The sequence below is a fragment of the Clytia hemisphaerica genome, unplaced genomic scaffold (assembly GCF_902728285.1).
Source record: "Clytia hemisphaerica strain Z4C2 unplaced genomic scaffold, Clytia hemisphaerica genome assembly, whole genome shotgun sequence".
NCBI lineage: Eukaryota > Metazoa > Cnidaria > Hydrozoa > Leptothecata > Clytiidae > Clytia > Clytia hemisphaerica.
In genome coordinates, this window is record NW_027103771.1 from 277,856 (window position 1) to 301,376 (window position 23,521).

Sequence of the window (23,521 nt, forward strand, 5' to 3'; positions counted from 1 at the left end):
GGAGAAACACAAATTTCCGACCCAAAAAGTCTAGTTTTTTCAACTTGAGGTATCAAATTTACTAAAATATGTATTTTCACATCGATTTTTGACCTTTTTTTTCAATTCCCAAACTGTTTGGAAAATAAAAATTTCCCACCCAAAAAGTCATGTTTTCCAACCAGCCTTGGAAAATTGTCATTTCTACATGGGTTTTTTTCACTTGATTTTTCAAGGGCATTGATTTATTCTACAAAACCTATGGGTAATTTACGTTTTCCAAATCAGCTTAAGGTAATCGCTCAAATTTTCAACCTTCAATTATAAAACCAAAATTTCCAACCCAAAAATTTTGAATTTCCAACCTTGGAAATCGAAAATTTTTTCCTGAATTCAGCACTAGAAAGTATTCAAAGCTTGATAGATTAACCTTTTGATAGAATAATAGGGACTGATAGGAAGACATTGTTGAAGATTTTGGATTTTTGGGATGGTGTGTTAATTTTTGTGATATGAGGCCACTCCATCCAATCGAGCTAAATAATCAAATATCTTTTTATAAAAGGAAAGGAGAAAGAACGATTTAGTTTGCTTTACTGCTGATGAGTTTACCAGACATTTTTTTACACCATGTTAGAAGTGTCAATCTTCATTCTTCATTCAAACCTCAGTTTTGTTGGAATTTAGATAATTTACTTTGCATTGTATTGTAACCATTGGAATTTTAATAATATTTTAATCGTTTGGCCGGTAGAATCAGCAGAGTTTTAAACAGTTAAAACTTTTACGCATTATATAAAAAAATCAGGTAAAATTTTACTTTGTTGTAAAAGAAAGTTTCATAGGAGAGTACTTCCAGTATAACAGTGCACATTCACATGGAAATTACAGCTACGTGTTTAATTAGTTGACTATAGATTGGAATCGGTTAAATACTGTGTAGTTATTTGCAATTATGTGCTGATAAAAATTCTTGTCAGTTTCGCGTTTTTTTCATAAGAACATCTAAAATTTTTGAAGCCTTCAGATGTTTTTAATTTTTTGGGTTTCGAGCCTAAAGTGGTTTTAACATGTTCTTATTTTGACCGATTTTTGACCATTTTTACCCACTTTCGAATGTTTTAGAGTCCCCAAAGCCTTAAAATGTTCTTAACTTGTTCTTAACATTTTGGCCGTCGACGCCTTATGTTCTTATATAGTTTGTTGTTATAAAAAAACGTGTACGAGAAACATTCAGTCAACCAAGTTTGTCATACATTGCTAAACGCTATAGAGAGGTTTATGTGTTCAGTATTAAGCCTTGTTTTAGATTAATACTCATCTTTGCTCTGTACGACATTGTCATTTATATCAGTTCAATCGTTCTATAATGCTATTTATTTGACTTATGTTTTTGTTATTTAAGATTCTACATAGATTGATTGATTTTTTTTTTGATAGAGGATAAAATCGAAAAAGCTCATTATCTGATTGATATATATGGTGTATGTTTTATAGAGAGAAAAGGGGTAATAGTAAGACATAGTGGTTGACAGTTTAATAATTCGCTTTTTCTGTTTATGTTGATGGTTGTATTTTGAGTCATCGAGATTGGTTGGTTTGGTAAAGTTGACACCATGCGTTGTATTAATCTAGTCTTACTTGGAGTTTTTCTCCTAGTTAGGATAAAAGGTATGTAATCATGTCGCACCATAGTTTTTTGTCGAATCTATCAAAGGGATACTAAAAAGAAAATTCTCTTAAAGTACATTATCTGTTTTTTAAGGCCCCTTGAATAGTGTATGAAATCTGATAAAACATTAAAATTATTAGCTCACCACTATTCTAAATCGATTCATCGTAAAGGTACTTTTGATTGTATTTGATAGCATTATAGAAATGAAATGAACGATAGTTATCCAAGCGCTACCTTGTATATCTCTGTAATGGTACAATAGCATTTTTAACTGCAAAGGCGAGCCAGCCACATTTCAAAATAGTATTTTTTGCACTAAAAAGATTCTTGGATGATTGTAAAAAATGATTGGAAATGTCTGATTCCGTAACTTATTTTATTTTTTTGGTGATCCTCTGTTAACTCACTAAACATTTTTCCCTTGAATCGAGTGAGTATTTTACAACGATTTGATTGCTTGAAATAATTGGCCAATCGCTCTTCACCGATTAGCATGTTTAAATCAAGAACTGATGCAATTAAAATACATCTTCTAGATAAAGACGGTCAGTCTTTAAACTTTTATCATTTCCACATGACCATAGCATAAGAAAGCCTGCTATAGCAAGACAACGATGAGATTTTTGTTGAATTTAGACAATTTTTGGTAAACCTGATTACATCATTCCTTACTTGACCTTTTTTCAAAAGTAAGCTTGAGAGAGAAGATGTTTCTTTCACAAAAGCTTTTAATGTGGCCATACATATCCGCTTTAAGACTCTGGTGTCAATCTCTACTATTAACAACAAAGTGGACACGCAAAAGTTATTAGCATAGTTATCCTATTTGCAAGTTCCCATGGATACAGTTCATGCAATGTTTATAGCAGTAAACTCGAGTCTCCTAGACATCTCCTAGAATCTTTTGGTTTAGTTGCCAATACTACTAATAAATCCGAACGGATTTATTAGTGCATTATTAGATGGTATATGAGCTTTCCATACTCTCGGGTAACTAAAGTGTCCCCCCCGCTAATTAATTTTTCGAAAATTTTCCATCCAGGAAATTCTTATTCCAACCCAATTTTTGGGAAAATGTTTTTGAAATTTTCTTCTTCTGCCTTAATTCTGCTGGATAACCATTTTCCAAAAATTTTCCACCCGGGACATATTTATTCCAACCCCCCCTGCGCTTATTAAGTTTTGAGATTTTTTCCAACCCCCCTCCCCCGGCTATTATATCGTACAAATAACGCTAATAATATTTCGTTATCCCTGTGAAAGTTTGAATTATAAAGAGAAAGCAAATCTATGTAAATTTCTGGTTAACATAACATATCCGAAAGAATTCTTTATACAAAGTTTGCTTGAAATCGATACTTGCATTATAGCCTACTTTATTATTTTGGGTGCTTCAGTTCTTTCAACATTCTGCAGATTCATAAGACAACTTATCGCTTTTCGATTTCAGGTGAAGAGTTGACAGTGACATTGGAGACTTTATCTCAAGGAACAAATGGTATTGTTCGTGTACGATTCACCGGCACCTTCGGCAAAAGTGATTTTATTAGTCTTGGTGGAAAAAACTTTTTCAGTCAATCTGAGTAAGTCTTTATTTTTGACAATGATTTCTTAACCGTGAAACCTGATTTTAATAAAAGCTATACACATTGGACCCTTGCTAATTCGAACTTCTATAGTTCGAACAAATTAGACTTCCAATTCGATTTTGAACTAGTGATAACTTTACCTTTTTCGACCCCTTGGTGCTTCGAAGTCTTTGTCAACAGGACTCTTCCCTTACCAAGTCCACGAAATCTGTCCATGAATTCCTCATTCTCAAATTAACTCGAAATGGTTCAACACTAGACTATGCTATAGTCTTAAGACGAGTTTCATCTAATAGGAACAAACGTGAAGACGGGGTTTTTTTTCGGGGTAGCTGTTGTCTTACACATACTGTATTTTCCGCCGCGCAACATATTACGTTTTATAATATACAAACTTACTACACAAACTTACTATACAAAAAATGTTATATCATGATAATATATTATAGTATACGGACGATAGCATCATCTAGTTCAACACTGAAATAGCACTTTCAGCTCCTCAACAAAATCAAGTAAATTCTACTATTATGATTCTGTCTTTCTATCTATGACTAGCTCTCGAAAAACAACCAAGGTTGACACAGGTAAACAAATTGGATCAATACTTGAAATCGAACTGACTATTATTGAAGCCGACAGATCTATTGAAATCAGCAGAGTAAGCTTAATTTAACCTCATTTTACCGTGAAAGATCAAGGGCAATCGCATATTGAACCTTGTCTAGGGACGATTTCTTCTATGGTACATTTCGTTCTGATTGAAATTCTCGGGATAACAGTCAACTAGCCTTGGGATACAATTACAATAGGCTCTTTTAATTTGGGTTGTCCGGGGGGTAAAACCCGTTGTCCGGGGGGCCAAAAGTCACTTTTTCCGGGTGGTAAATCACTGAAAATCGTTATATCCTCCACCCCCCCCCCCCATATTCAATTTTTTTCTGGAAAAGCCCATTCATAAATTCCAAACTTTTTAACTCTTTTTGAGGACCGGCCGTTTTATCCTGACAAAGTCGATAGTTAGGGAGGGGATTGCCTTTATAATTCTTAAACGGAAGATTGATACCATTTAAGAAAGGATGTTTTCTAAATGCCGTATAATTGCGCTGCTATGGTGATGAATCGAGATTTGAACATTTTTGTTGGACAAAGCATGTTTCTGATTTTTCAGGTGACAGTCACCGAGCCGGATACGCGTTTGATCAATTTCAATTTCAACTCGTTTATTTCGGATGCCGTCTCAAAAACTGTGGCTGCTCCTACAACTGGTAAGTTTTGTTGGTTCCTCGACATTTTTTGTGTGTGGATGAATTTTACATACATCTGACGATTGCCACGTACATGAAACTTGGATTATGTAATTTGGTTTTAGTTCGTCTAAGTAATAAAAAGTATTTAACCGATTGTATCATGAATTTCAATTTGCTATACTCACCAATCATTTTAACAAAAAAGGTTTTTTAAAAGGAATGACCGCAAGGATCGAATGGCGGATATCTTGAGAACAGATATTTTACGTTGTTCATCCATTGTGAACAAAAAAACAATGGTGTTCCTTTTCCGCGATTCGATTGATGATTGACCATTAGACATTTAACTTTACCAAGACGACAGAGCTTTGTTCTTTATCTTTATCAATTACACAGTAGAGCAGTAAAGGGCAAGAAGAAAATTCCTCTTACAATGAAAAAAAAAGGCAATGAAAACTGGAGCCAATCCCTACCAGATGGTAGCCACGCACGTGAACTTTGCCTAACTTACTTTCTATTACAACTATTGTTATACCTTACAGATCTGAACAGTGCACCCACTATCTTATATCAAAATGGAAACAATAATTTGACGGCAGTTCCTCAATACACAGAAACCGAAGGGCTAGATTTCAGACTTCATGCTCAAATTACGAGAACTCCAGGCGTAGATGGTAAGCTTTTACTTTCTAATCTCTTTACATCGCTATGTAGATTAGCTGGCATCAGAAGCTTATGCAGGTCTTTACCCTGCGTTTTACGAGCAACGAAACTTTCGCGCCTTTTCATTTATTTTTTATTCATTTTTTTATCCCTAAACAACACTCCCTTACAGGTGCCTAACAAACGCTCTCCTCCCTCCTGCTTGTTAATTTTTCAATTTTGTCCCAACCCACAGGTCCTTATCAGGACCTCCCGTTTATAATTTTTTGAAAATATTATCAGCTATTAAAAGAAAAGTCCCCTATTTTGTTCTCAATAGTCAGGTTTTAAGTCTTCAATTGCCTTATTTTGGGGGGTATTTATAGAGAGATACAATTCCTAGCTCCTGATAATTAGGTCGTTTATTAAGATTTGAATATTTTCCCAACTCCCCAACATCATTTTTTTCAACTCCACCCCCGCTTATTAGGCACCTCAGATTAGCTTTAGTTGTTTTGCCTATTGCGAATCCCTTCAAAATGCAGAAGGATGTTGTCATCTGGACTACTTGAGCACTGTGAGGGTTTAGCTCTACACTCTAGGAGGACTGTAATTCGTTTTGTTTGAACCCTACTATATTCTAAAGATAGCAGCTTTTATAAGGGGCCTTGCTTACCCAACTCTATATTATATAACAAAATAATCTCGATTGTTTACATTTCCAAACAAGCACAAAGTCGGTCACTACTACATTTATCCTCTTGTTTTTCCCAAGGTACAATAACTTACCAATGGTACCGGTTCAATTCCGCACGATCAAACCTACCGGTAGCTGTGACAAACGGAAATAGCCCTTCATTACACGTTAAAGAGGTGGACAGTGCAGATACAGGGGCGTATTTTTGTGTCATAAAATTGAAGGAAAGCGTACGAAAATCTGACTCCATCACACTCATTGTCAATTGTAAGTTGGATGACTTTTCAGCTCTTACATGGTTGGCGTTCAGCCGTAACAAATTTAAAAAGACTTCATTGAATCCATCGAGAATAAATAGCGAGTTTATATGTATTTGTGCTTGACTGAAGCGATTTGGAATAACCCGCAGTTCTGACCCGCAAAATCGAGGACGGTAAAAATGCTGACTTACCCTCGCCCTCAGCCAGTCAGGATGTAGAAAAATTAGAACCTTACCGTCTCCGCCGCAGAAAAACACACATACATAAACTCGGTAATATCCCATAAAGTGGGCTAAAATATTAGTTTTACTGAGTACGGTAATAGTTGGTTTGTGATTTCTATTTTGACCGATCTGTTATTTTGCCCATGAAAGTCATTGAAAGATCTGAAATAAGATCATTCACTCTTTATCTAATTTCTTTTTGTAGACTTAACACTGGAACCTGTATCAGTCAGCATCTCCGGATCTTCTTTCGTCGCCGAAGGTTTACCGGCTAGCTTCAGTTGCAGTGCTTCTTCAAATCTACCTGACATTACGGTCGGTTGGTTCAACGGAACTACTCTCTTGAAAGAAGGAACATCACGTGTTGACTTGATCTTTGACCCCATTCAAAGGGGCCAATCAGGTCACTACACGTGTAAAGCATCAGTAACTGGATTGAATCAAGAAAAAGTTTCAGTCAATAGGGTGAAAGTTCTATGTAAGTAAGGCTGGACTTAAAAAATTGTTGGTTTGCCGTCACCCGACCGACCCTACCTTAAAACCTGCCGACCAAAAAAAATTTATTGCCATTTTAAAGAAGAAATTTTTTTCTTCAAAAAATTCAAACAATCAAATCAAGACTCGTATCTTGTCTGTCTCAAGCATAAGTATTGTCAATTCCCTGCTAGCGCTCTTCTGTTTTCCATTCAAAATTACCTAAATGTAAACAAACTGTTATAACCCTTCCATGTACGAGAATTTCATAAATCGTCAAAATAAAATAAATTTCCGACCGACTGACCCACCTTCAAAATCTAGGGTCGGGTGACGGCAAACTAACAATTTTTTAAGTCCAGCCTAATGCTTAGTCTTGAGGATGGCTATTTATTTGTAATCAACCAATTTTTCCTTGTGATGAGTGACATATTTAGATTCCCTTTATATAAAATTTGATAATTCAGATACTAGCCAATGATACAATATCGTTATCTACAATAACCTGGATATAGTGTTTTTTTACAAGCCCTTGCATTTCATTGTTTTCGAACGTGACGAGAAAAGTTAACATTTATCCAAGTAAAGTTGAATAGACTATAAGTCATTATTTTAATACCATCATAGATTTGGATGACCCCAAAATCCGTGGACACACTGTCATCAATAACACGTTAACCTTATTCCCGAATGACTCGTCAGTTTTACATTGCGACAGTGCGTCCAACCCGTCTGGAATCACATACACATTTCTTGAAGATGGAAATGTTCAAGAGAGAAGTGATAATAGTTTCATTGTGAAAACTGGTGGTGGTAACTACTCTTGTGTCGTTCAAAATGATTTCATGATGAAACGATTGGATTTCCAAGTCATTGCTGGTAGTTTACAAGGTATGTATACTGACTGAACCAACATTATTATTCTTGGATACCGTGAAGTCTGGTAACTTGCATCAGTGGAGGGAAACTTGCATAGCCATCAAATGACTGACCAATCAAAGCAGCAAAATTTCAAAACAAATGAACTGCACAGCTCTGCTCGCAGCTCTACTCTACCATTTTTTTATTTGATTTTGTATTTAAATGAGCAACCAGGTCATTCATTTGAGGGCTATGCATGTTAGCCTTCACTGATGCAAGTTACCCGATCTCACGGTACTCAATAAAAAAAGAAGATTGGAAATCTTGAAAAAGAAGCCAATACCGAATGAAGGCAAAAGAAGGAAGATTCAAGAAAATATCAATAAGCTTGAAATAAGAATGGCATGGATGGGCGTTGAAGTTTCAACTTAAAAAAAATGAAATCAAAAGTACTTTATGACCCCCTGGTACCACTTCCATTCACTCTCGCGTTCCCCTTCCTTATTATCTTTGGAAACTTCCAAAATTTTACTCTTCTTTTTATATAGGATCTGTTATGTATGAAATTTATTTTCAATTTGGCTTTGCATGGATTTATGGATACAAGAGTTTAGGAATAGTTATTTTGTCTGTCTGTTTCTCGGACCACCTCTTCTGCATTGTATTTGTTGGAGAAAATTGAACTCTTTTTTTTTATTAATCAAACATTATATTACTCGGGATCACTGGTTATAAAAACGGTACTACCATATCATTTTACTTATTTGCCAGGACCGAATGGTGAAGGAGGCAATGGCGGGAATGCTGGCACCACAGGAGCATCCACGGGCGACGGTGATGATTTCTGGACCACTGAAATGATAATCATTGTTGTCATGGCAATCTGCTTCCTCATCATTTTCATTATTCTCATCATCTTCATTTGTTGTCTTATGTAAGTGTAATTTCCATTCCAACATGGCGTTTCTAAATCTAGATTGCCATGCATTCGAAACCATCTACTATCCTAAGAATCGGGTTTGGTAGACGTCGTTAAAGGTTTTCGTCACAATAAAGTCTAGTTCAATTTGAATAGGCAGGGCAGAAAGTCGACTGTCGAAACTAGAGCTAAGAGTTTCAAACACCTTCAACGAGTTGTTGAATGTTGTCGGAAAATTGTTTGGCTTTTTCGTCAAAAACAGTTTGACATTTTTTCATTACAGAAGTACCGACTAACATTTTATTCCAAATTTCCATTCATTTGTTTACCACGTAGGTTATAATAACAAACAAGCCAATATTTTGTGTAATTTTCACACGCACCATTTTTTCTCAGGAGAATTCAGCGATTGATAACGCGTCTCTGCTCTTTCTAAAGCCACAAGTATAACCTGCACACGAGGATATTAAGTTACTTAAGATTTTGACTGACGAAAAACGAACGACGTATGATAGACTAACAAACTGACTTTCATCATTACCCAGCTGGCACACAACGTTGTTTTAACGTTCAAATAACGTTATTTGGACGTTATGAATGTCACATGGACGTTGTTTTGACGTTGTGTGCCGTGTGGGTAACCAGCCTAACAAAGTGACTGACTAACAACAATTTGACTAACCCACAACTAACTGACTTCTTTTTACAAAAGGAAACGATTAGACTTTCAAGAGAAAGAAGTAAAACCACGCCAACCTAAGGACGAAGTTCAACTGACAGAAAACTTTTACAAACCACAACCTGACTTTCAAAACAACTATATCAACGATACCTTTACTAGTCAGAGAGGCCCTACCCTTGGTGATATACATATTACAGTTGAAGAACCTAAAGAGAATAAAACTACAAGCCATTTAAGTTTATCATCGGAGGAGTACAGGTCGAGTAATAACGATTTAAGACAACCTAATGGATTATCGAACGGCCACGCCAATAGTAAGGAAAACTTATCAACCGCCCCTCCGCCCCACGTGGTGACTGACGAATACGCTACTGTTAATAAACAACGGAAAGAGAAAGCACCCCGTGAACACAACACGAAGGAACGCAAAGACCGTAAAAACCGACGAGACAAAAAAGATGGAGAACAAAAGAAGTCTAGGTCTAAAAATCGTGCCTATGAAGAAGTTGGGGAGAATAGTAAAGGGGCATGGGACCAAGCTAATGACTCACGTGCTTCTGCCACAAATAGAAACTATGATAACGAAGAATATTGTTAATGCTTATTTACAACTTTAAAGAATTGGAGTCTTTGTTGTGCGAACTTTCATACGAGTATGAGAAAGCTTGGTCAATCTTTATTTGCATTATTGCAAAGAGTAAATGTTGAAAGAAAGAAAACGCCATAATGGAAAGCGCTTTATCCCCGCATCAGTATAATTTTGAATACATTTTTCAGTATCCCAGCTTGTACACATTGTCTTCCAAAAGCAATAAAACATAGTGATTGACCTGAAATTCAATGTCCGGTTGGCCCTTGAGCTCATAAGATTCACTTTTGTTAGCAAAGGCAAAGTTATTCGATGGATCAGGCAAAAATATTATCAACCAAGTTGAAGTTACATGTGCAAAAAACTGAAAATCTTTAACAAAAACAATGACAAATATTATAATACATCAAATGTAATAAGTTAAATAAAATTGTTATTTAGTCTCGATAGAATTTTTTATCGGCGATCCAAAAAATATCAGCAATCTGATTGGTTAAAAAGTGTACAATATATCTTGTATTTTACATGTAAAAATATAAATTGACGAAAAGATGTTGTTGCATTGTAGCGGTAGCAGCAATCTAACGTCACTTTGTTAAGCTGGGAGCAAACCGTCAAACATTGTTCTTCAAACATCGTGACGTTTCATGTTTGAAATCGATGTTTGACGGTTTGCGGAGTCAAAAATGGTATCTTTTCAACAAAAAGATGCAAAAATATGTTTGAAACAATGTTTGAACAAGTCTGAACAAGTTCATAATTTTTTCAAACATTCAACTCGGGGTTTCCCTAGAAGGAAGACATTGCATTGCTAATCGAACATTGAATATGATTTCGAACGCGTGATTTGAAAAATAAACAACAGAAAGAAGCCGTTGTAATGCGACAAAATAAATGTTTGAAACAATGTTGGAAAATGCCGCGCAAACCATTCAACAAGAAAGTTCAAATGTTTGAAGAACCATGTTTGACGGTTTGCTCCCAGCTTTACAAAAGTGCCCTGCACTTTTTTCCAACACAAAAAGTGCATTTTTTGGGTCACCGATAAACCAGTTATCAGACATTTGCTCGTACAATATGGAAATATTTCACTCGTTCCGGATCTTTTCCGTTTATTTTCCTCGCCTAAAGGCTCGGAAAATATTGTACGGAAAAATCTCGGAACTTGTAAAATATTTCTCATATTGTACTCGCAACTGTCCGATAACTATTACGTATATCATATATGTCTTGATATTGTCTCATGAAATAAAATAAAATAGTATTGTCAAGTATTGTGAACGTGTCATTAAAAAAAAAAAGATTTTGGACGATTTTTTCAAAGTTTTAAATTCTCATATGGTAGATTTTTCCTCCTTTTCTTCAGATACGATTTTTATTGATGAAAGTTCAGATGACGTCTACTCTCGGGTACCTAGTAAGCGCCCCCCCAGCTAATTAATCTTTCGAAAACTTTCCAACCAGGACATTCTTATTCAAAGTCCCCCCGTCCGCTTATTAATTTTTGGGAAAATGTTTTTGATAGTTCCCTCTTTTGCCCTTATTCTGCTGTATTAGCCTCCTTTTCAAAAGTTTTCCACCCAGAACATTTTTATTCCTACCTCCATCCCCCACTCCCCGCTTATTAAGTTTTGAGAATTTTTCCACCCTGCCCGCTTATTCTAAACCCCCCGTTTATTAGGTACCCGAGAATACATGAGACTTCAGACATTTTTTATATTTGATTGGATTTGAAAAATACCAAGGAAGTTGAAAACTGAAAAAAATATATTGGTATCGGTTGGCCGAAATACGCTTGGAAATTTATGACATTCCATTTTTTTCGAAGCCAATGTGCATCTGGTTAATTTGGCTGCAAAATTTCAAAGAGCGTTATTACAGTTGGTAAAGAAACATTTTCCGCTCGAAGTGAGAGTGCTATCGATTGCCGCGAATAAAAATGACAACAAACAAAACATACATTACGAAATATAAAAGGTCACGGTTTCCTTCTAGCCTTGGAATCCAAGCCATAAATAAAAAAATTACCTCAGCTCAAAAAGAATCTTTTTGATCTTGTGCAGGTGCATGTAAATCAATCTGACACATTTTTTCAGACTGTAGTGCTAGTGAACCCTAAACTAAACTTTGGAAACCCGGTCGGGTAGATCCCTAAAAGGAAGGCGGCTGTAATCCATCAGGCGTGAGAGTATTTTTCAGGGGTAAACAACTTGACCACGGCGTCATTATTTTTATGCACTCAAAAAAGCTCGCGGCAAATGAGGTTTAACCAGGCCGTTAAACGAGATGGGTTTGAGCTGATCTTTCTAGTTACAGAGAGGTTTCTTATTTTTTTTCAAAATTATTTAAAATCCGATGAGGCAATTGCTTCCATTAAGAAAGTTACTCTTAGATTCCAAATATAAACGGGAAGGGGGTGGAAAGTTTTCAAAATTTTAATAAACGGGGGGACCTGATGGGCGGGAGGGGGGTTGGAGATTGTACTTTTGAAAACCCAAAAATGAAGTTAGGCTATTTAGATCAAACTAAGGGACCTTCTCTTTGAAAGCTGAAAATATTCTTAATAAACAGGGGTCCTAATAAGGTCGGGGGATGGGTTGGAAAATTTTCAAAAAATTAACAAGCGGGGGAAGGCCGTTTATTTGGAACCGAAGACCCTGTTCAGACGTTACGGTCTCGTGTCGCTCCGGTATGGTTGCCGTGCCGGATAGAGAGTTTATATTGGTTTCGGAACGTTTCGGAGCAAGGAAACGGAGCAGTCCCATTCCGATGAAAAAAGTGGAGCGATGCCTTTTCTATGGCGCGCCAAAAAGGTTTTTAATATCAACTTTTTTTTCGATACCATCTTTTTTTTTCGACACCAACTTTTTTTTTTCAATACCAATTTTTTTTTCGATACAAACTTTTTTTTTTCGATACCAACTCTTTTTTTTTTCAATACCAACTTTTTTTTTAATACCAACTTTTTTTTAACATCAACATTTTTATTATAATGCCAAAGTTGTACAATACAAACTTTTGTCTCGATGAGTAACCATTCAAGTGTAAAGGGACCCTTAATAAAATACAAGAACGAGAGAGATTGTGGAGATGGTGCGGAAGTGCATGCGTGGAGCATCAAGAGCTGTTTGGATTAATTTTTCCTATCCGACAAGATCGGCTTCTTCAAAAAAAGTATTTGCGTAAAAAAGAAAACTCCCACGAAATCTTGTAGCTACAAACGATATTTTGAATGAATTAATTCACCGATCAAATACGCGCGCAATGCATTTTTGCGCATGCGTGTTATAAGCCTCTGTCTACATTACATTGCAAAATAATGAAATCGAGTAATCGAGACAAAAAAAGTTGATATCGAAAAAAGAAGTTAATATTATTATTAACCCTTTAAGTGCCACGGTCATTTTTTTCTAAGTTTTTAAAAGAAAATCGTTAGTTCAAACTTTAAAGGCTTATATCTCCGGATCTAGAAGGAGTTAGAAGCTCGTTTATAGTCTGTTGGATAGCTTAGAGTCTCCTCTTTATTCAAGACGCGGCGCCGCCCGATTTAGGGAAGGGAGGGGTGGGCGGCGGCTGGGGGGTTAGGTAAGGGACTGAATGATAGAAAAGTGCTGAGTGGTAAAACTTCAAACTAATTCGCTGGAGGACAGAATCAAGTTAATCAGGGCCAAATTTGGAGGTTCTTGGATCACTCGTTGACTAAAATTGGTCAAAAAACTTAAAAAAGGGGATTTTTGTCAAATGTTTGCATTTTTTTGACTTTTTAGCTTAAAATCTCGCTGAAAAGACCAACTTTTTTTTTTTTTTGCTTGGCCTTGAAGCCCAATCCGATTCCTACAAGTTAGACCAAAAATGACGATTTCTAACTCAAACTGGGCATTACAGGAGGGCTTCGCCCTCCTACAACTTAAAGGGTTAAATAAAGTTGGTATCGAAAAAAAAAGTTGATATTAAAAAAAAATTGGTACAGTATCAGGAAAAAAAAATTTTGCTATCGAAAAAATTAAAAAGTTGATATCGAAAAAAAAAGTTGACATCAAGAAAAAAGTTGGTATTGAAAACCCTTTTGGCGCGCCATACTTTTCTATCCGTTTTGTTTTGCAATTTCTTCTTTTTTGACGTTTCGAATTCTGAAGTTACATTTGTTTTGGAACCGTTTCGTTTCGAAACGATACGAAACCGTAAAGTCTGAACATGGTCTAAAAGTAAACTCGTATATGCGTACGAAAGAAGTGAAATTATCTTACAAAGAAGAGCCAATATCCAGTATTAGTGAATGCGTTAGAAAAGTGACTATCATCACATGCAAATCTGTTGTCCAACATAACTTGATAGGTTACAGCTTTCCAAAGCAAATGATAATGATAAGGATGACTTAGCCCATAGCCAATCCGAATTGTTGAACAATCAGTTCGAGCCATATAAGATGTGTCGTCCGACAAATATCGGGCCTTTTGGCATGAACCATGCGTCGTCATTTCTTCCTTCCTCATGTATTTGACCGTTTCTTCTCCAAACAAAATAAAATGCAGCGTCCGACCATGCCAATTTTTGAAGCATTTACCTCGAACTTCTGTATAGCCATGTTCAGTGAACAACCTCTTAACAACTTGTGCGTCCAACATGAATTTCCCATCCCCTATATTTTGGAGGTCTGAAACAGGTGCTTCGTTATTTACGTAGCCAAGATAAGTTTGCATAAGACTTGCATTGTTGAAAGTGATATTTGCTATACCGAGCCAACCACCTAAAATGAATTGAAGCATGATTTTTTATTTTTTATTTTTTTCGCCAGGGTGTTATTAAAATTGTTCTCAGTATTTTGGCCCTTAAAAAGCCTTATGAAGTTAAATCGGGTGTTTCAGAGTCCACAAAGCCTTAAAATATTCTTATCATTCTGGCAACATTCATTTTTGTTCTTATAAATAAATGTATATGATGACACGCAACTTTTCTTTATTTTTTTTTCGGAATTGGCGCTCCGTCAGCAGTACTGTCACTCACTTTTTAGGCATTACACGTTTTTTATAAGAGCATCCAAAATTTTGAACGAACAGGAGTTAATTTATAGGACCTCCAGGTACATTCTTTTTGTTTATAAGCATACGGGAAAATTGAGTCGAGGCTCAGTATGTTTAGCAAAACCTCATTTTCAGCCTTTAATTTATGCTTAGACTTCGTCCTTTTTTTGTAATTTTGCACTGCAGGCGAAAATCTTTGATCTAAGAAAGCAAAAACAGCTTTAAAAGTAACCCTAAAAGGTCAGCGTTTTAGAAATGCTGCACAAGTTTTTTCGCATTTCAGCTTATTGGAGGTATGCTTAGCATTATGCTTATTTTTTACTGAGTTTGAGCCTAAGTATGCTTATCCCGGGGGGGGGGCAGTCAGATTTTGGACTGACGGTATGTGCGGGGCTAAAAATTGGCGTTCAAAATCGCACCCTTACAGTGCAGTGGTTTTTCCCAAAAAATAAACCCTTACAGTGCATCTTTCGCCATGTTGAATACCCCTACAGTGCAGTCTAGCTTTTTTCCCTGAAGTGATTGAAATGGGTCAAACAAAGATTTTGCATCTAAAAAGGGATCCAATACGTACTTGATCCAATATATGAAAAAAATTAGGTAAAGGGATTGAATCCCTTAAAAAAACTTTGACTGGACAATTTCATTTTTGTTAGAATTTAGAAATTCGTACCCTTACAGTGCAGGCGGCAAAAAACCCACCCTTACAGTGCATTTCGGATACCTAGAAAAACACACCCTTAGTGCCCGCACATACCCGTCAGTCATTTTGCTTGGCCTCCCCACCTCCCCCCCGGGATGCTTATAAACGTTATGCTTACAGAAAAATAGTGTATGCCTAAAATGTTCTCCTCTTTTGAGAATAATTTTTTGTGTTTTTAACTGATTTCGTAAGAAATCGCATATTTTGAGCATGAACATGCAAGCTTAAAAAATATCCTTAAAATGTTCTTAGATTCTTTATCTAAGCCTTATGTTCTTATTATACTCCGTTCTTATACAGAACGCGTTATTGTATGCAATCTTACCTCCTTCAACTTCTAAGTCACAAAACGCCTTCACTATTTGACCATCGATTTCAATGTGATAAAAACCTGATGGGCTTGTTGGGCAGTCTTCTTTCACTTTTCGGCAACTCTTTCTTTGTATATCTGGGCAAACACCACCCTAAAGAAAATGAATGAGAATATGGATTGTTAACTTCAGGCTCAAATCTCACAGCAGTTACTTACGGAGTTAAGTTTTTGTTCTTTGGGAAGTCCTTCCAAGCTGGCACGCAACGTTGTTTCGACGTTTACACTTTTTCTATAAGAACCAGTAAACTTTTGCTAATATTCGGCTGTTCCCATTTTGTTGGCACTTTGAGTCTAAAATTGTTCTTATCCTGTTCTTATTTTTAGGTTTTATTTGAGGCTTTTTAGGCTCTATATTCAATTTTTACTACTTTGACCACTAAATTGCTTGAAATTGAATAATTTCAGGCTCAGCAATGTTCTTAAATTGTTCTTATTTGTTGGCGATTTTGAGCCTCATTGTTCTTATAAAATTGTTCTTAAAAAAAGGTGTATCTAACGTTCACAACGTCCATATAACGCTATATGAACGTTGAAACAACGTTGCGTGCCAGTTGGTACTTTTTTAACATATTCAAGATGTGAAAATCAACTAAATATCAAGAATATCTTAAAAATACATCGACGTTTAGATTTTTCGAAGGAATATAGGGCAGGAAAAATAAAAAAGAAGTTGTTGTGTTTATATTATACGTGAAATGTTTTCGCTAACATGATGTAAAAACATCCCACAGACTAATAAATGAAAAATATCGCAGATCCCTTCGTGTTTTCTTCGTGGTAGACTAGTAAACTAGTCGTTGGAAATAGACCCATATACAAAAAATCAAGCTCCAAATAAAAAGAATCGAAGGGGTGAAGTTGCGTCTCTTTTCTGAATTTCAACGACTAGAAGCTACTTCCCTCGAAAAACGTTGTTTAATTTTACAACTTTTTTTAGGTTTTTGAGAATCCATCCAACTTTTTTGACTTAATGATATTTCATAGTAACATTAAACGTGGGAACATATAAATAAATGAGCATTTCTAAAAACGCAATAAACAGAAAGAAAAATAAATGCAATCCCGCACGGGTCAGACATACAGAAATCTGTATGTCTCTCCTTACGATTTTAGGTGAAGAAAAAAAGGCGTTGGAAGTAGCTTCTAGTCGGTTATTTTCCTTTTCTCTCACGCGCGCTGAATATTTAATTAGTGTTTACATTATTTGATTGACAGGTTATAAGTAATAACCGACTAGTTTACTAGTCTACTTCGTGGTGAACATTGATTTCTTTATGAAAACTCACGCCGCTCACATTCAGAAAATTCCTAAGCATACTTCACCCTCAGGTAAAAAACAATTACTAAGAAAACGTGTACCCTTGGTCTCATACCTGTTGGTCCTGTTGATAAAACGTTCCATTCAGATTTTCATCTTCAATTGAAAAAATCTTTTGATCTTTATTTTTCATGCAGAAACAAGTTTTTGTCGTGTCAACAAAATACCCATATGTCAATACTTTTTGACATTCTAATATACATTCGACTGGTGATACTACAGGGAAGGGTTTTGAAGCATCTTCTGTATGATTACTTGTTGTTGTTTGTTGTTTTTCTTCGCCAACAAACCATTGGGAATAAACCAAAGTGATTTGTGTAAGAAAAATGTAAATTTTCATTTCTCATACATAAAATCATGCACTCATCTCTTTTTTCCACAACAGTATATCGTGATTTATTCTTCGAATCTTTTTTTATACTCCGTTACAATTCTCCGACCTTTTTTCTGCTCTGAATGCGGTGTTCCATTGAAAATCCATACAGGGGGATTGGACGAATCTTTTCAAATCAAAAAGAAATTCATAGTAATGTTCGGATACCCCCTGGAAAATGCCAAAAAAAGCAAAAACAAATCCTTGAAAAGGTGACGGGTGACAAACCAGGCTTTTTCAATTTTAAAATAACTAATGTCACTCTAAAAAAAATGAAAAAATACTCCTTTAGACCCCCTGGAAATTTCTATCGGGTTACCCTAATTACTTTATTGCATTAAAGTTTCGCGGTCATTTTAATTTTGAGGTTTTTTTTGCCGAAAATTGCATTTCGCGGCATTTTGATTTTGCGGTTTTTCGGCCTCGACCGCGAAACCGCGAAATTTTTATGCCGTGAAATTTTCGTGCTGTGAAATTTTCGTGCCCTGAAATTTTCGTGCAATAAAGTATACTCGATTTATTTATAGGTTGATTCACTAAAATTGAAAATGAACTTGAATTAATTCAACTAACGGTAGTAAATAAACAAACGGATGAATTAATTATAACAATAGAACTGAAAAATTAAAAATCAAAACATTAACAGACGGAATATCTAATCAATTTATCAATTTGCATCAATTTAATGAGTATTTATGGTTCATTTTTTTGAACAAATTTACATAAAACCGCATAGGTCTTTCGGTTAAAAAGATTTTTTTAAGCCACATCAATTTTAAATTTCATCAGTAGAATCATCTGAAAAAATGGTCATTTCAGATTCAAAATTTTGAACTTACACTCAAATACATCTGACAGACCAGGGCCAAAATATCGTCCACAGTGGAAAATTATACTCCTTTTGAAAAAATCAGTTAAGAAAATCCTCACTGCAAAATGTTGTGCTATTTCTTCTATCCTTACTGAAATTTCTGGCTGTTAAACAATTGAATTCAAATCCGAAGCCATAGGAAACAGGGAAATTTTATCAATTCTGTTAATTTCACCCCCACGTGCTAAATGAATCTGTGAGAAGTCTGGTGCCCAAATAAGGTCTACCAATAAGTTGTTACCTTCGATTATCATGATTTCCTATCAATATTAAATTACATGTTTCTACCAATTTAATTAGACGAGGCCAATTTAATTTGTTTTTTACGGGCCAAGCTGCCCAAAAAAGAGGGTCAGTCGGTCGGCGAAAAAATAAAAATAAAAGTAGAATTTCATCTCTAAAATCTCCTGAAAAGTCAGCAAAAACTACTACATCTTGACAAAAATGCGAAATAGAAAATAAAAAGACAGAAGCCTTGAATTTATGGATAAAATGAAAATTGGAGCATTAAATTCTCAAAACCTTGGAAAACCTACCAACATTTTGAAATTTGGCATTCTGTAAAGCAATCAAAATAAAAGAGTACTACCAAAATCAAATTTGGTTTAGACGTCAATTTAGACGGAATTACGGAAATTGGGTTCTCTCACGGAGACGGAAAATTAGACAATTTTGGTGCGGAAAAACGGAATTTAGCAAAAAAATTTGCGGAATTTCGGAATTGGTAAAAGATATTCAAAATTTGCGGAATTTTTGACAAAAATATTGAATTTCAAAGGAATTTTCGGTGACGGAATTTTGGTTCAATTTAAGACGGTTTGACGGAAATTGGAGAAAAAATTGGCGGAATTGCGGAATCGGGTACCCCCTGAAACCCCCCCTTCTATCTCTGTCGTATTTGATGACTATTTGTTGATAAAGAAATCAATAATGTAGTATCTGTAATGGTAAATTTTATTGGTTTGTCGTTAATACTTACTTCTCAGTGCGTTTTAGACATTAATGATATGCCCTTGTGATAATACGGGGATAATACACTTGCATTAAAAATCATTGTAAAGGAAAAATACACTAAGAAATTTAAACAAGCACAAAATGGCTGGGCTGAAAGAACTCAAAAATCAATGACATGCCTCGAAATACCTTCGCAATATTTCAGTGAATTCTTTTTAGAAATCAATGAAAAAGTACATCAAGATAATACTGTGAAAATTTCAAGCCAGCACCTTCAAAATTTATCATTTAAACTGACAGGAAAGTTGTCATCTTGAATATAGTTCTTATTATTTCAATTTGGGCGAAAAACTATTGTTTCCACAAAATACCCCTAAAATATGTCCAAAATTAGTTCAAGTGTTCTATTGGATACAGATTCAACGATATCTAGCAACAAAAAAACTTTTTGTGAAGGAAAATAAGAGAACAATTTCTACCAATGATAAACTGTTCTTATAAGGGGGCCCTTATAAAGCTCGGAGACAGAGATGGAGCAGCAATTAACTGGCTAGGTCGCGATATATGTGTGTCTGGAAATGTCGTTGCTTTTCACGTCTAATGGAATGAACTGACGTACAGCAAGAGAAAATCGTCATATATAGTGAACACAGTGGGTTTGTGAGAGGGGGTTGTTGTGTTTTCAACGACGCTAGTTAAAAATATCAACTTTGAACTTAATCCAAGATCTATAATTGTCGTCATGGTTACTTTTCTTTGCGTTGATTGCGCGCTGAATAGAATTGCGGCTGTCCAGGTCGGAATATGATTTCGGCATGTCACACATATTTTGAAATAAATCTGCAAAAACAATTCTCAGCCTATAACGGCGTAAGGAAGAAACAATCGAGGGATATTTTTCATTTCTTTGTCTTTCCTCTGTAGTAGGTCATATCCTGTAAATTTCAACTTACCCCCTGCGTTCTTCAGCTATTAAGTTAAGATGAAACCTATAACAAAAGACTAACCAGGGGGTCATTATTCCCATATATTATTGTTTTTCTATCTTCCGTAACTCATTTAATTTATCGTGTTAAAATAATCAGGGGGTTTCTGATTAATTCTTAATCACTTCGATTTGATTATTTTTCAGTAATTCATACCCCCGGTTAGATTTTAATTTGTATTTTAGCTCAGTTTTCTTATTATTTTTAACGAACATAAAAATATGGCAAAATTTCTTTTCTATGATTTGTTTTTTTCATCTCAACAGAAATCTCAAACTAAAATAATATCCTTTTTTCTCTTCTACCAAAAAAGGCTAAAAAGGTTTCCCCCTCCTCTCCTTTTTGTTTCCCATCAACTTAAGTTCTGTTTCGACTTTCGGTGTTTCATGTTTTATTTTTAACGGTTTTTAAAGTTTTTGGTAAAACAAAATAGAGAGAACTCTGAAAGACTGCTAAGTTTTAGCCAATTAATGTTAAAACACTAAATAATATATTCTCTAATAAACGACTTGGTTTTTTCAAAGTTAGATGTATAGTATAGCGAGCGCTTGGAAACAAGATTGATTTTCTTTTAAAATTCAAGACCAACACCATATCTCAGTTCGGATGATTGATACGAATTTATTACTTAAACATTGAAATGAATATATTTTTTCATGCTGACTGGGGTGTATAAAATTTTTCAAGATCTTCAATATGATCACTAAGCTCGTTTAAACAGAAAGTGGTATAAGATTTAGAATTAATTGCAAATTATTGTTGCCTACTCAAAGCTTCAAAGACCTCGTACAGAAGATTCAATACTTAAAATTTGATCCGTTGGCTGGAACTTATTCATAGAAGTTGCCTACTCAAGCTTCAAAGACATCGTACAGTCGTACAGAAGATTTAATACTTTGAATTTGATCCGTTGGCTGAAACATATTCATAGAAGACCTGGTTTAAAGTTATTGTTTGTTACCTAGACTGAAATATCGATCGAGGATCTCGCACATCGATCACAACATTATAGAAAAAATTCACTGCTTGACATCTGCTCGCAAACTCATCTTTTCAGTAATACCTTCTAAAGACTTACTACCAACAACACCATGTTTCTGAAGTCTTCAATTTCCAGTTCTCAAGTGGCACATCGTCATTATTCTTTACGTGGCACCTCATCAAAAGGTGAAAGTTATTCACAACATCGTGTCATCAAACGAACCAAAACTGGTTCCATCCATACTACGTCCATCCTGGAGGAAGGCTGTCCACATACGTTAGCATCTAAAAGCTTTGAGATGGATGAGAATTACAGCCTTTTGAATTATCTTGGTGATTCGATTGTCTCAGCTGGCGATAATGCGAGTCCGCGATTTCCCCGACGGCTCAGAGTCCCGACCTTATCCTCCCTACCATCAGTCCGGTCATCAATATTGTCTCTTGGGACCACAATCGGGGACCAGAAACGAATCAATATAATAGTACAAGGCAAACTCTACCAAACTTTTGAAGAGACTTTAGATCGTCACTCGACAACATTGCTGGGGACCAAAAAGGATCGTGATGTTTTTTATGATCCGGTCAGAAAAGCATATGTTTTTGAAGACCATTGTCATCGCTCCTTCGACGCCATTTTATTTTATTATCAATCAAACGGGATATTATCAAGACCCAGTGACGTCACTCGTATGCATTTCATCGAAGAATTAGAGTTCTTCAGAATTACCAAATTCATGGATAACAGACAAGAGCAGGACGCTTACCATTTAAAAGAACTTATGAAAGAGAAAATTGTTGAGGAACCTAAGCTATTCCGTGAAAAAGCATGGATGCTGTTCAGACACCAAAACGAAAGTTGTTTAGGACGCCTTTGGACTCTATTTCACCTTATAATCACAATCATCTCAGTATTGATCATTTGTACAAAAACTCTCCCGATTGGGATAAACCCGACCCATGTTTTTCTGGCAGATTTCACAATCAACATGATATACACTCTTGAGCTTGGAGGCTTGCTGCTATTCACACCAAACATTAAACAATATTTTCTCAGTATTGTCGGCTTTATGGATATCGTTACTTCAGTTTCTTATTACTTTTTCTTCTTCTTTTTCATCTTTGGTGTATGGCAATATACGCTCAACAGAATCTGCAATTTCTTTTTAACATTTCGAATTTTCAAGATGTTTAAGTTCTGTGAAAGCGCACGTTATATTTTATACACATTAACGGAGACACGATACTATTTACAATTGTTCGCTACTTCGGCTACCATTATATTTTTCTGGTTCGCCATATTGATTTACCTGGTTGAAAACGGGTTCCGTAACGGCCCCGTAAATGAGCATCCGGCTTCTATAAACAGTATCGGTGACGGTGTATGGTATATCATTATAACCTGTACGGGGGTCGGGTACGGGGACATGTACCCGATGACTCTACCCGGAAAAATCCTTGGTTGTGCGTTTTGTTTGTTGGGCTTACTACTGTTTTGCCTACCGACGTCTGTTTTGATGAACAAATTTATCGATTTTTATTTCCTGGCGGAAGCTTACGATAAAGAGGAAGAAGGACGTGCCAAGATTTTGGAAGCCAGAGAGAATTTGATGGATGGTAAATAGCTTTTGAAACTTATTGGGATATTTATTATCTGGAACTTCAATGATTCCAATTTTCTTTGCTATGGATTCTAAATATTTTTAACTCTGAAATGGCCATAAAAGCCTGAAAGTTTTTATTTAAGTACTTTATGACTATTAGAGTACGGAGTGAAATTGAATACGAATCCCAGTTTTTAGGAAATGTTGTTTTTAGCAAAGTTATTTTTAAGAATTTATGATTTTTATTGACGAGATTTTTCGGAATTTTAAGTCAATAATATTTGGTTTCATTTGACTACTAACTTCTTCTTCTTTAAAAAGTCGAAATTATAAATAATTAAAATTTTTTGAGAGCAACGTCACACATCGCGTATATTATATCTATATTGTTTGAAATTGAATAAATCATGAAGTTACTATTCAAAATAACGATTCAAAATTTTATAAATTTATTGAACTATCAATGGATACTTGCCCCTTCTTTTCCTTTATAGTTTTT

General features: G+C 35.4%; 3 protein-coding genes across 4 annotated transcripts in view; 2 read left to right on the forward strand and 1 right to left on the reverse strand.

Moving 5' to 3' along the window:
* The first annotated feature begins 1,403 nt into the window (after nt 1–1,403).
* LOC136806048 (uncharacterized) overlaps nt 1,404–23,521 on the forward strand; it is a 41,005-nt gene continuing 18,887 nt past the window's right edge. Inside the window, exons 1-10 of one of the 2 annotated variants that reach the window (XM_067062620.1) lie at nt 1,405–1,650; nt 3,105–3,237; nt 3,802–3,904; nt 4,415–4,511; nt 5,036–5,167; nt 5,911–6,099; nt 6,522–6,794; nt 7,418–7,681; nt 8,423–8,585; nt 9,283–11,172. In XM_067062620.1, coding sequence (XP_066918721.1) covers nt 1,596–1,650; nt 3,105–3,237; nt 3,802–3,904; nt 4,415–4,511; nt 5,036–5,167; nt 5,911–6,099; nt 6,522–6,794; nt 7,418–7,681; nt 8,423–8,585; nt 9,283–9,850 — 1,977 coding nt within the window. In that variant the 5' untranslated portion in view covers nt 1,405–1,595 and the 3' untranslated portion in view covers nt 9,851–11,172. Of the gene's footprint in view, nt 1,651–3,104; nt 3,238–3,801; nt 3,905–4,414; nt 4,512–5,035; nt 5,168–5,910; nt 6,100–6,521; nt 6,795–7,417; nt 7,682–8,422; nt 8,586–9,282; nt 11,173–23,521 lie in introns of those variants that run through there. The other variant, XM_067062621.1, reaches the window with a different exon arrangement.
* Nucleotides 13,678–17,607, reverse strand: LOC136806060 (uncharacterized). Its single transcript, XM_067062631.1, has 3 exons — nt 17,312–17,607; nt 15,891–16,029; nt 13,678–14,588 (listed from the first exon to the last, which is right to left on the reverse strand). Exons 1-3 carry the CDS (start codon nt 17,594–17,596, stop codon nt 14,080–14,082), a joined length of 933 nt encoding a protein of 310 aa, XP_066918732.1. The 5' UTR covers nt 17,597–17,607; the 3' UTR covers nt 13,678–14,079.
* Nucleotides 20,982–23,055, forward strand: LOC136806030 (potassium voltage-gated channel subfamily A member 1-like). The gene has a single exon (XM_067062607.1). It carries the CDS (start codon nt 21,532–21,534, stop codon nt 23,041–23,043), a length of 1,512 nt encoding a protein of 503 aa, XP_066918708.1. The 5' UTR covers nt 20,982–21,531; the 3' UTR covers nt 23,044–23,055.

Coding starts and splice junctions, on each gene's coding strand:
- LOC136806060 (XM_067062631.1), bottom strand. CDS start 17,596: ATGAAAATTTACATTTTTCTTACACAAATCACTTTGGTTTATTCCCAA. Junction 16,030..17,311: donor TTTATCAACAGGACCAACAG/GTATGAGACCAA, acceptor CATTTTCTTTAG/GGTGGTGTTTGCCCAGATAT. Junction 14,589..15,890: donor TGACTTAGAAGTTGAAGGAG/GTAAGATTGCAT, acceptor AATTCATTTTAG/GTGGTTGGCTCGGTATAGCA.
- LOC136806030 (XM_067062607.1), top strand. CDS start 21,532: ATGTTTCTGAAGTCTTCAATTTCCAGTTCTCAAGTGGCACATCGTCAT.